Source organism: Bos javanicus, chromosome 11, assembly GCF_032452875.1.
Source record: "Bos javanicus breed banteng chromosome 11, ARS-OSU_banteng_1.0, whole genome shotgun sequence".
In the NCBI taxonomy this organism is placed as follows: Eukaryota; Metazoa; Chordata; class Mammalia; order Artiodactyla; family Bovidae; genus Bos; species Bos javanicus.
In genome coordinates this window covers 71,751,618-71,764,808 of record NC_083878.1, presented here as the reverse complement: position 1 = coordinate 71,764,808, position 13,191 = coordinate 71,751,618, and the positions used below count along the sequence as shown (strand labels likewise).

The 13,191-nt window shown below is 39.0% G+C and overlaps 2 protein-coding genes across 4 annotated transcripts in view; one reads left to right on the top strand and one right to left on the bottom strand.

The window, feature by feature from the left end:
- The window catches only part of MRPL33 (mitochondrial ribosomal protein L33), a 56,007-nt gene extending 52,577 nt beyond the window's left edge, over window positions 1-3,430 (top strand). Inside the window, exon 4 of the mRNA XM_061431274.1 lies at window positions 2,968-3,430. Within this exon, the coding sequence (XP_061287258.1) occupies window positions 2,968-3,065 (98 nt within the window). The 3' untranslated portion in view covers window positions 3,066-3,430. The remainder of the gene's footprint in view (window positions 1-2,967) is intronic.
- The window catches only part of RBKS (ribokinase), a 94,955-nt gene that overhangs the window by 41,804 nt on the left and 39,960 nt on the right, over window positions 1-13,191 (bottom strand). For all 3 annotated transcript variants that reach the window (XM_061431271.1, XM_061431272.1, XM_061431273.1), the window contains 3 exons: window positions 10,380-10,443; window positions 9,377-9,439; window positions 5,867-6,031 (listed from right to left, as the gene is read on the bottom strand). In XM_061431271.1, coding sequence (XP_061287255.1) covers window positions 5,867-6,031; window positions 9,377-9,439; window positions 10,380-10,443 — 292 coding nt within the window. The remainder of the gene's footprint in view (window positions 1-5,866; window positions 6,032-9,376; window positions 9,440-10,379; window positions 10,444-13,191) is intronic.

Below are 13,191 nucleotides of genomic sequence, written 5' to 3'. Positions count from 1 at the left end.
TCAGCCTCGCTGGGAGAGCTTATTAAAATGCCCGATTTCTGGGCTCCACCTTCACTGAATCAGAATCTCCGGGGCTAAGGTCAGTGAGTGTGCATAGTAACAAGTTCTGCAAGTGGCTCTCCTGTGGTTAATTTGGTGCAGATCCATCCACGTTCCTGGGGAAGATGTGTATCTGCATGTAGCTAGTGAAAGCTGTCCACTCCTTCTGCCTGGGGAAGTGAGCTGGTGTATGGCTGCACCTTCTTTGGTCTTACTCAACATTTTGGTTTGGTCGGTGGATGTTGACCAGAGGTTTGTAGGCCAACGCTATTCCCACATTTTCATTATTTTAGAATCTAGAATGTCCACCCAGAGAAATTCTATGGTATATTTTTGGCTGCTCATATTTTTGCACAGGGCTATTGTGAAGCTTAAATTAGAAAATGGATGTAAAAGCCCTGTGTAAACTGTAAAGTGTTGTACAAAAGTAAAGGATTATTACTATTATTGTATTGTCCTTTAGCCATAGCCCCATACTCCCGCCTGTCCACCCATCTTGTCTGCCTTCTGTTGAAGTTTGGATCCTGACAAAAATCTCTCTCATTGGTTTTCCTGCTTCAGCAAGGTCTCAGAGATGTCAATTATGCATAAAGGCTGTAATTGCCCAGCATTCTAAAACACCCATTTAGTTTTTAGGTTTTCAAAACAAATATGTTGTTCCCTATTTTCCACAGGCATAGAGTTGAAACACCATTGCTCACCCTATCTGATCCTCAGTTCTGCACCCAGCAGCTCTGAGCACAGGTTAGAACAAGCTGTCAGGATGGAACAATGGGACAGAGTCATTTTTCTTATAAAAGTTCCATTTTATTGCAAAAGAGCCTTGATCTAGCAATTCCTTTTCTAAACCCGTCCTACACACACATACCCAGGCCTGCAAAGATGAGGCACAGTAGTGTTCATTCAGCTCTGCTGATAACAGAAAAAAACAAAAGAAACTAAGTATCTATCAGAGTAGATAAAAAATTATGACAAATACTCCCGGCTGCTACTCAAAAAAATGAAGCAGATCTCTGTTTTGTCATAGAAAGACTTCTATAATTTATTTATAAGTAAAAAAGTATTATAGTAAAGTCTGTGCTAAGATTCCCCTCTTTTTTTAAACAAAAGAAATAAAATATAACTATATGTGTATTTATATTTTTACACCTACACAGAAGAGAAAAAAGTCTGAGAGATTACTCACTAAATTAATAAGTGATTAGTTACAAAAGGCTGAGAATAAATCTGACCACAGATTAGCTGCTATATACCATGCAAAGACAAAATTTTTAAAATATATATACTATCTAACATCAAAAAACAAGTACACTCTGAGCGAAATGATATAATGTCTTGGTTTCATTTCAAAATAATCCAAGGGTATAAGTGAAACAAGACTGGCCAAGTGTTGATAACTGTTGAAGCTAAATGACAGTATATATGGGTTTACCATACTATGCTCTATATGTTCACATATATTTGAACTTTTTCACAATAAAAAAACAAATTTTAAAGAAACTGTGGTGGATTCATTTTGATATTTGGCAAAACTAATACAATTATGTAAAGTTTAAAAATTAAATAAAATTTAAAAAAAAAAGAAAAAAAAAAGAAAGTTACATTGAATTTTCAGCAATAATTGCTGGATTGAGAAATTCTGCAATTTAATTTGACTGTAAATACTGTATAAAAACCAGTCAAATCTTATTTGCCTATATCTTACTAAGGGGAAGCATTCTTACCAAAAGAAATTGAATACATGGGATTAGAGTCCAACTAATAACTAAATTTAGGAGAAAAGTGAAACTACCATAAAGAAAGGATCCTCTTTGGCTCATGCTACCATAAATAAGCATGGATATTTTACCGTGATGACAAAATGAAGAATCAGTAGATGGAGCTCATCAAAGAAGAATGCAAATTTGTAATAGTCAAGATGGAAAAAAAAATGATGTCATCCTGGAACCATGCGAAACTAGAGAACACAGGATGTGCAATGCCTTGGAGTCACTTGGAGCTTCAGAGGTGACAGACGGTACCCGACAGTAATTATTATTCATTACCATGTACAATGGACTGAACTCCCGATTGTCTTAGCCTGTCGATGGCTGGCACAATAATATCAGTGAGGAACTGGTGAGGCCCAGGAAGGCAAATGTACAGGCAAAGACAGGAAAATGAAGCTGACTCTTAATGATGTCAGCATGAAAGGCAGAGGCTGGATAGTTAGAAGGCCCTATGAGCGAGCTCAGAGAAACAGAAGACATCACCCTAAGTAAAGAAACCATGGGAGAGTTGGGCTACCCAAAACACCGGCTAGCCAGTCTCTCACTCTAGAGCTTCCTCTCTGTGACTTGAGCAGCAAAAACACCCAAAGCTTGGGTGATGTGCTGAACTATGTCATCAAAGTCAAGGTGGCCAGCCAAGAAGCCTGGTTTGCTAAATGGAAAAGGACTAAAGTGGCATTAAAAGATATTTTGTATCCTACCTAGAATTTAATTTCTTGGCGATCTTACAATTTCAATTATTTATAATTGTTCCTGTAATGTTCCATTTGCTTTAAAATGGATATAAAGACCAGAACCAACATGCATAATTTCATCACAAGCAGCTGCAGCACCAGCTCGGCTGTGGGCCTCTCTTACAACACTGTGACCTAGACAGGAGAGGGCTGCAGAGGGATCTCACGTCATTTTTGACATTGCAGGTGTTGCGTAAAACCAATGCTTTCATTTTGGTAAATTCTGAGACAGTATATACAAAAATGTAGCGGGGACTTTCTTCTCTGTATTTTAACACCTGATATATAATCCAGTTGTACAATGTGTTTAATTCAAACCTCACTGCTTATAAATATAGAGATAAGGGAGTCGTGAAATAAACCCATGGCAATGGGTTTATTGTCGTCAATGGATGACGACAATGATTTTACCATCTTTGTTGTAGATGGAATAATGCTGATCAGCACCTATGCCAGCCCTGGGCAATGGACAGGACACTCAGTGCTCAACAGATCTTCATGCTCTGCCTGTTCTACTCTGTGATCAGCCCATTCTCACATTACAACATTAAAGGAATGTGAGGGCTCTCAGTCCGACTCCCATGTTTCACGGAAGAAACTGAGGCCCAGTGCGAGGAACTGACATACTTGCACGAAGTCCTCCATTTGGTAAGTGATTTGACTCTGAATTCAAAGCCATACGTCATGACTCCCAAACCAGTGCTACTTCTATTGTACTATACACTTCTCTCAGGTGAGAACGAAGACACATTAAATTCAAACACACACACACACCACTCATAGTATAGAATCTAAGCTATGTCTGACTGATAAGTACCAATTGGAGACCAGCTGGATACTAGACAAAGGCACACATGTGCACGGTTGCTTGTGTATGTGTTTTATGTGGGCAGGTAGGGGACACACTGCCGAAAACACTGTAGGGTCTTGTCTCTGTGACTTAAGCAGTAATAACACTGAAAGCTTAGGCTACATGTTGGACAGTATTACAATTCATTGGTTTCACTTTTCTACAGATACTCTTCATAAAGGCTCAGTTCCTTGAAATCAATGGGGCACGGCAGTTTCTTTATTTAAAGTTTGCCCTAGGACACAGAACTTGGGTCTTGGAGTCTGGAATTGTGGTTTCTACAGTGACCTTGGTTGAGCCAATTACTTAACCTCTCCGAGTCTATCTTCTCCTCTTTAATCTGGGAGAATAATGTGTGCCTTACTTTGTCATAAGGCTTTTCTGAGAATCAAATATGTATGAAAGTGCTTTCTAAACTGTAAAGTACATACAGGTGCAGGTATTACTAGTCCCAATATTACAATTTAAGAAAGATCATGCAGAATTTCCTGAGGCATGCTGGCTCTCAGGGAAAATGTGAAGTAGACTAGGTGGACTGTGGCCCTGCATCACCTACTCCTGCCCATTCCTGATGCCCCAGGTCCTCCAGCTCCTCAACAGAAAACTGCCTGGCAGATAACAGAGGAAACACTGCTGGACCCCAACCAAATGACCGCCCGGGTCAGGCTGCCTGCCCATCCAGATAACTCTAGCCTCACCTGTGAAAGGTTAGCTCTTCCACTGTGGTTGCTGTACCTTTCTCTCCTCCACAAGCTGGGTAGATAACAGGCTATTAGACTAGGACAGAAGAAGAGTCATCTCTGAGAAGCAAGGGATAGCAGGAAAAAAAGAGAAGTTACATGAGAACATGCTTTGACCTATACAAGGAAAGATAAGAGCTTGAATGAAGAGGCTCATTGTACTCACATCACCTGATTACGATGTGCAGTGTGGAGAATGTTTACCATAAGCCTTAGACTTTATCTGTGACACCCTAAGAAAACGTAACCAAATGAGTTTTGGCTTAAAATTCTTTCTGACGGCTTCATGTCCATTAGAAATACATTAAATGTCAGTGAGAATTCGCCACAGCATATTGTTTTGCCAAGAGGAAATTTGTTAAATCAGGACATACGTTTTAAAATTCTCCACAAAATCATTTCGATAACTTATTTTCCATTTATTGCTATGTAGAACACTTATACTTTGAGAGAAAGCACTTATAAACATACACACATACACACACACACACTTTTCTTTTTCTTTTTTTCCTTTTTGTCTTGATGAGAAAGTTTGATCTGGAAAAGTCAGTGTGGTTCTCTCCCTATTTTCTTCTTAGTATAAGTCACGAAACTATGGCCACAATATCAAGAAGCCACTGTCTCAGATAAGTGGCTACTTTTTATTTTTATGTTTTTCACCAAAGGGTGCTGAGATCAGGATATTACTAATTTTAATTTAAAAAAAGAGGTGAAAGAGGGAAGAAAATTGGTGTCTACTGAGAAGTACTACACCAAACTTGGCATCCTATTTTATTTCATTCTTAGAACAATTCTCCAGTGTTCTTGCCTGGAGAATCCCAGGGACGGGGAGCCTGGTGGGCTGCCGTCTATGGGGTTGCAGAGAGTTGGACATGACTGAAGCGACTTAGCAGCAGCAGCAGAACAATTCTGTAGGGGAGTATGTCTATATGCGTTTAACAGATATGGCTCAAAAATATCAGATAATTCTAAGACTATAAAGCTAACAAGGAACAGAAATGGGATTCTAACTCAGATGATTTCCTATTAGTCAGTGGTTAAAAAAAAAGAAGCAAACAGAAAGAAACTACTTAGATTTTTTTCAAGTTTGTTATATGTTGGGGCGAGAGAAGGGGAGTGGGTGAGAGAACAGATGAACCAAGATTAACCATGAGCTGACAACTGTTGAAGCTGGGTCATGGGTTTCCTTATAGAATTCTGCCTGCTTTTATGTGTTTGAAAACTTCCAAAGCCTAAGATAAAACAAAAAGAGCTACTTAAAGGACATTGAAACATAGAAAATATTACATATAAATAATCTTTTGTTGTTTTTAGAAAAGATGATAAAGTTTTACAAAAAGGAGGAAGATTTAATCTTCAGTCCTTGAGATGTTTATCCAAGTGTACCTGGGCAGTGATTATCCAGGACCTGAAGCTTAAACTCTGCTTCTCAGAATGGAACTTATTCTACTACTTAAGAGTATATCTTGGACAAGGAGCTCTTTCAAAGATTATTTCTGCTACTAGACTCGAGATTTATATTTCAGAATATCAGAAATGCTACTCATGTTATTTCTCCCCTCCCCATTTGTCAGGTTTTCTAACATTATTGAGAACTACAGGAAGACAGTGAATCTCAGATGGGAGAAAATATTTTACTGCAGAAAAATATGGCATTGCTTAACTTGAAAGGTTAACTTTCACTGAGACAGTGATAAAAGCTTTATAGAAAGAAGGACAAATGTGTAAAATTACCTCCATTGCTGTGGGCTATTCTCAGGGCTTCCAAAGAAGTTGCAGGAGTTACTTCTAGCTGGCAGATCATCACTTTGGCTCTGCTGATGGCACTGGCTGCTTCCCTCAGGTCTTCTGTATTCAAAAGTAAATTTGCTCCAGCTACTATAACGATGATATTCTGGCCTATAAAGAATTTCTAGATGTTTATATTAAAAATCAAGCAAAATCAAGCAACAACATCCTGCAGTGTTACATTCACCCTCAGAAAACCATTATATAAAAAATGTGTTATAAGTATCAATTTTAATATTTCTAAGCCATTCAGGTTAAATTTTGTATTCCCCATGGATCTTCTTTTATATCTCTGTAGGAATCATATTATTCTTATCATCTTGAGCAAAATCTAAAAAAAAAAACAGATTTCCCTTTCAATATTCTTATGTACACAGAATATTAGCTGATAAATTATACATAACATTTTGTTTCTCTTATGGGAAATGGCTGATACAATGTATATGGTAAAGATTCTGAATCCTAAATGACAGATGTCATAATGATGAGTATAAGCAGGAAGAAGCTTGCTTAATGCTAAAAACTAATGCTCTGTAGTATGCAGTCAGTTCACATGTATGTCCCAGGGTATTCTTAAAAGTGATTTTGTAAATCAAAACGCATTTTATAATATTAAACAGATAAAAGCTGTACTAGGTAAGTAGGGAGACAGTGGTATCTGGCCTGTACTGTACTAGATCAAACAGAAGCAGGACTGAGGAATCTTGTATGCACATCACTTGGAGCCACTCTCTACAGTCCAACCCAAGCTGGGGAGGGGTGGTGGTGCGTTTTCTCTGTCAGGTGAAGTCTCCGGAGCTGTGCCCTCCCCTAGGGTAGTCATGAGTACAAGCCATGTGTGGTGACTGAGCCCTTGAAATGTGGCTCGTCCCAACTGAGATGAGCTTCAATTGCACAATACATAGCAGATTTCAGAGACTGAGTAGTAAGAAAAGAAGGTAACATCTCATTATTTTTAAAGAACATTTTGATTACATGTTGAAAGGATAATATTTTGGATTAAGTCAATATATTAAGATTAATTTTACCTGGTCCTTTTTACTTTTTAAAATGTGACTAAAAAGGTGGCTCAGTGGTAAAAAATCTGCCTGCCAATGTAGAAGATGTAGCTTCAATCCCTGGGTCAGGAAGATCCCTGGGAGGAGGCAATGTCAACCAACTCCCGTATTCTTGCCTGGGAAATCCCATGGACAGAGGAGCCTGGTGGGCTACAGTCCATGGGGTCACAAAGAGTCAGACATGACTTAGCGACTAAACAACAACAGGGGAAAGTGTAAATTTATGGATATAATTTGCATTATAGTCTATAGGACAGCCTGACTCAGAGGGATGGGCTGCAGCAGTCTTCTGTGCTCTAGGCTGCTTGTGCTGATCGTGTATAGACATGACCTAAAACCTCTTCCGACTACAGAACACGTGCCGGCCTGTCATCTTACCACAGGTATGTGTGTTGACCAAGGAGGACCTGATAACATGGGGGTGGTTCAGGGTAAACCCAATCTCAGTACTGGAAAAATTCAAAGTACCTGCATCCTGGAAGACAGCATACCTCCTCCTCTCTCTCCTCCAGTGACTTCATTCTCTCGGCCACAGTCCACTGCTGCTCTGTGTTGCTGACGGGTTTGGCCTGGCTTTGGCTGATGTGCAACAAAGCCCAAGACTACAGCTGTCTGGTGGACACTGTCATATGGCTAGCTCATTCATACCTTAAATTTAACTTGTCAGAACCACTACTCATCCCTCCACTTAAAGATGCTGCTTGTTGCCCCTCTGGGTGTCTGTGTTAGCTCTTATCTCATATGCTGTACTGGAGAAGGAAATGGCAACCCACTCCAGTGTTCTTGCCTGGAGAATCCCAGGGACGGGGGAGCCTGGTGGGCTGCCATCTATGGGGTCACACAGAGTCTGACACGACTGAAGTGACTTAGCAGCAGCAACAGCAGCATATGCTGTAAACCAGACAAAGTTTACTGTAATAGGCAGCCCATACACAATATTAAATTGTATTTTTGCATGGAAAACGTGGTATTGTGTCACCCAGATAAGGAAGAAATAGAACTTGACGATATCCCTAGAAACCCCACCACCACCGAAAAAGAGGATTCAGACAGGGAATGAGCTGTTGTTGGAAGTGATAATTACATAAGATATGGCTTAAAGTAATGGACACAGACTGCTGTTAGAATGAAAACTTTCGTCTACTGTTTTTAATTGGAATATATTTTTGGGGGTTGTTATTGCAACTTTGAGATCACTAAAGTAGACTAAAAATACCATAATTTCTGTGATAAATGATTTTGTGAAACTGCATTATAAATAAAAGACATATTGGGACAGTTCAGTTCAGTCAAACCCTAATTTAATACAGTGTACTCTGACTCCTGACAGTACAGTAGGTTCTTCTGTCCTAGGAGCTCCATGAAATGCTTGGTCCTTCTGAATATTGTGTGTGTGTGTGTGTGTGTCTGTGTGCCCAGTCATGTCTGACTCTTTGTGACCCCATGGAGTGTAGCCTGCCAGGCTCCTCTGTCCATGGAATTTTCCAGGCAAGAATACTGGAGTAGGTTGCCATTTCCTACTCTGGGAGATCTCCCCGACCCAGGGATCGAACCCTTGTCTCCTGCATTGGCAGGTGGATTCTTTACCACTAGCACCATTCAGAGGGTGGTGGGAAGCTCTCTGAATATTAACTCTGATTAAAAAAAATCTTATTTAGGAGTTTTTACACTTAAAATAGTTGGCAGAAATTCTAAAAACCTTCCTTGAGGGTAAAGAGAAGTTACTGTGTTTTTTTGACTGCACCTTGTGGCATGCGGGATCTCTGTTCCCCAACCAGGGATCGAACCTGCACCCTCTGCAGTGTAAGCATGGATTCTTAACCACTGGAACATGAGGGAAGTCCTGGAAGGTTACTGTTTTTAAAAGACACATTTCAACTATTGCAAGGTCCTGTGACAGACATGGTTGTATATATATACTTTTGAGATTTGATTGCTGTTTAAAGAGCAGACAAAATTGAACACTAACGACAAGTTATAGGCAATTGGTTGCTGCCATTTGCTCAGTAAATATTCTATAAATATGATTCATCAACTTTCCTTTGCACCTATCTATTTACATGTATTTACTTAGTAACTGAAGTGACAGATGAATACTTAACTACTTTTAGAGATAAATATCAATTCTGGGTTCACATGAAGGGTAATGGGATGCTACAGAATATAAGTATAATTTTGAGGCAACTATATCACCTCATTTGTATTGGACGGACAATTTTGTATTTGAGCAATCAACTTGGGAAGTATAAATAAAGGGAAACATATATATTTAGATTGGAAAGACCATACATTAGGCCTTGGAGTGGTGGGTATGGTAAGAGATCCACAGGAATAGGGTAAAAAATGGATGTTTCTGCTCTAGTTCTGGAAACGATACTCCAACGTGCAAAACATATACCTTCATTATCGACAATGATAGAAGCAGCTCCGGTCGCAGCATCTTTAGTCTGATATGTAAATTCTAAAAGAAAAAAGAAATCATCACGTATGTACAGCCTGGCAGGGATAATCTATTTTTTAACAATTTCAATGCAACACTAATCCTTGGAAAACTTTTTAACCTTTAACCATCTGGAATGATAAAAAAGAAATAAGTAATTAGTGCTAATTTATACCCATCACCTACACAGTGAGGAACATACAAGTCTTCACACTTAGTTGTGCCTTTTTTCTACATTAGTGGCAGCCCAGTAAACCACCCCCGCTTCCAGTTCCTTCAGATTATTCACAGTGGTACATGTGCATTTTCCTAGACCACCATATTTCTTTTCTTTAGTGAAAGAAATGACAGACTTGAGATGAAAGACTAAAGGTCAGACTCATAAAATGAACTTGTTTGATTCTCTTCATTTTCATAAGCTTTGCATCTCATCAAGGATTATGGTCTGGCGCGTAAATGGAAATGTTGATCAGGCAGCCTTTGGCAGCAGCAAAAAGCCCTGAACTGGAGCCAAAGACCTGCATTCTAGTCCTAGCTCTGGCTCCAGCTTAGCTGTGTGCTCTTGGACACATTCAGAACCAATCTGGCCTTCAGTTTTCTCTCTTGTGAAATGATGGTATCAGCATCAGTGGTTTCTCAGATCATTTCCAGCTATGACATTCAATGACTTTTCTTAAAATATCTTCTGTGAATGCAGCACCTGTTTTCTCTTGTCACCTACTTTTGAAACATTTCTACGAGATGAAGGTTTGTAACCTCCTACCATTTTATTCCCATCTGGAGAAATGTATATGAAAGAAGTAACCAAAGGGTAATCAGGCGAGACTAGACAAAGCTGAGCATAAAAATTCTCTGGCCACCAGGGGAGGATCTAATAACTCTATTCTATATTTGACTTTTCTTATAACCAGATTCCAGAAGAAAGTTATAAAAACTAACTTTAAGAAAGATGAAATTTTACCTGTAGAAATATCATTCTGTTTTAAGTTTTCTATATAATCATTGCCAAAGGAATCTTTGCCAACCTGTACCAAAGAAATGATGAACATTAGATGTTTTACACTTAGTAAAATGCTACAATGTAGTTTTTAGAATACTTAGCATTTTAAAAGGGCATATCTGCACGGTACTTTATAAACATTAACTAATTAATCTTCTTAATGTAAGATGCTAGACTTGATTTCAACCCAAAGAATTGTTATATATTAATGTTCCATTTATATCCTGCCTAAAATGTGAAGCATTTAATGACTGTCACAAGTTCCATAGCTTCATTCTCATTTTGATCTGTTCATACGAAAATTCCCATTGAGACAGAGCTGTCCACCATCAACAATCCTCAATATTAATGAAGAATCTGTTATTCATACTATCTGTACTATCTATAGATAGTATATATCTATATATACTATAGAGATACTATATACTATCTATACATAGTATATATCTATATATCTACACTATCTATAGTATATACTGATATACTATAAGTCACTATACATGAAGACAACTTTGGAATGACCTGCCTGCTGTTTGAGAATCTTCTTTATCTTCTCCTCTGACCCTGACATAGGGAGCAAAGAAGAGAGAATTTAAAAAGCCCTAGCTAATTTGGGTAAGTTGGTACAGTTGAATTCTGTCGTTTAGCATCCTAGCATGCATTCTGGTAATGATACTTCAGTTTTTCCTTTGGATTCTTCCAGTCATAGACAACATGAGTAGGGTGGCCTATTTGTGAATCTGTATTGACACATCATTATCACTTAAACCCCACAGCTTACATTTGGGTCCACTTGGGTATTGTACAACCTTTGGGTTTTGACAAGTGTATAGACATGTATCCACCATTATAGTCTCATACAGAATTTGTTGTTGTTCAGTCACTAAATTGTGCAGCCCCATGGACTGTATCACACCAGGCTCTTCCGTCCTCCACTATTTCCCGGAATTTGTTCAAATTTATGTCCACTGAGTCGGCGATGCTATCTAACCATCTCATCTTCTACCACCCTCTTCTCTTGCCTTTAGTCTTTCCCAGCATCAGGGTCTTTTCCAATGAGTACACTCTTGTACTCAGAATACACACACACACACACACACACACACACACACACATAAAGCTATGTATCTTATTCCTTTCATAAGAACAATATAGTCAACTGGGAGCATATCTATGCCTAGGTTCCAATGTTCATTGTATTGAAATGTGGACAAAAAGCAATGGAGATCTGAGTTCTTTTTAAAGGGACTTTAAAAAGTCTTTTATTTGTACATTACAGAGTTACACAGATGACTTGTGCAATGTTTTGTTGTTGTTGTTCAGTTGCTAAGTCATGTCTGACTCTTTGTGACCCCATGGACGGCAGATGCCAAGCACCTTTGGCCTCCACCATCTCCCAGAGTTTGCCCAAATTCATGTCTGTTGAGTTGGTGATGCTATCTAACCATCTTATCCTCTGCTGCCCCCTTCTCTTTTTGCCTTCAGTCTTTCCCAGCATGAAGGTTTTTTCCAAAGAGTCAGCTCTTTGCATCAGGTGGCCATAAAAGCATGCCATCTTCCCTATTTCCTCTCCCACAAAATCTCTTACACATTCATTCTTCTGGATTTACTTTAAAAAAGGATGAGAGAAGTGAACATCTTCCAATCTCATTTGTTTACTTCTGACTCAAATATAAGCCTCCTCCCCAGCAACTGGAAGTTGATAACCAGAAGACCACTGACAAAATGTGGTCCAATGGAGAAGGGAATGGCAAACCACTTCAGTATTCTTGCCTTGAGAACTCCATGAACAGGCAAAAAGATATGACACTGAAAGATGAACTCCCCAGGTCGGTAGGTGCCCAATATACTACTGGAGAAGAGTGAAGAAATGACTCCAGAAAGAATGAAGAGATGGAGCCAAAGCAAAAACAACACCCAGATGTGGATGTGACTGGTGATGGAAGTAAAGTCATTGCATAGGAACCTGAAATGTTAGGTCCTTGAATCAAGGTAAATTGGAAGTGGTCAAACAGGAGATGGTAAGAGTGAACATTGACATTTTAGGAATCAGTGAACTAAAATGGACTGGAATGGGTGAATTTAACTCAGATGACCATTATATCTACTACTGTGGGCAAGAATCCCTTAGAAGAAATGGAGTAGCCATCATAGTCAACAAGAGTGTCTGAAATGCAGTACTTGCATGCAATCTCAAAAACGACAGAATGATCTCAGTTCATTTCCAAGGCAAACCATTCAATATCACAGTAATCCAAGTCTATGCCCTGACCAGGAATGCTGAAGAAGCTTAAGTTGAATGGTTCTATGAAGACCTACAAGATCTTCTAGAACTAACACCCAAAAAAGATGTCCTTTTCATTATAGGGGACTGGAATGGAAAAGTAGGAAATCAAGAAATACTTGGAGTAACAGGAAAATTTGGCCTTGGAGTACAGAATGAAGCAGGGCAAAGGCTAATAGAGTTTTGTCAAGAGAACACATTGGTCATAGCAAACACCCTTTTCCAACAACACAAGAGAAGACTCCACACATGCACATCACCAGATGGTCAATACTGAATCAGATTGATTATATTATTTGCAGCCAAAGATGGAGAAGCTCTATACAGTCAGGAGAAACAAGAGCAGGAGCTGTCTGTGGCTCACATCGTGAACTCCTTATTGCCAAATTCAGACTTAAATTGAAGAAAGTGGGGAAAACCACTAGACCATTCAGGTATGACCTTAATCAAATCCCTTACGATTATACAGTGGAAGTGACAAATAGATTC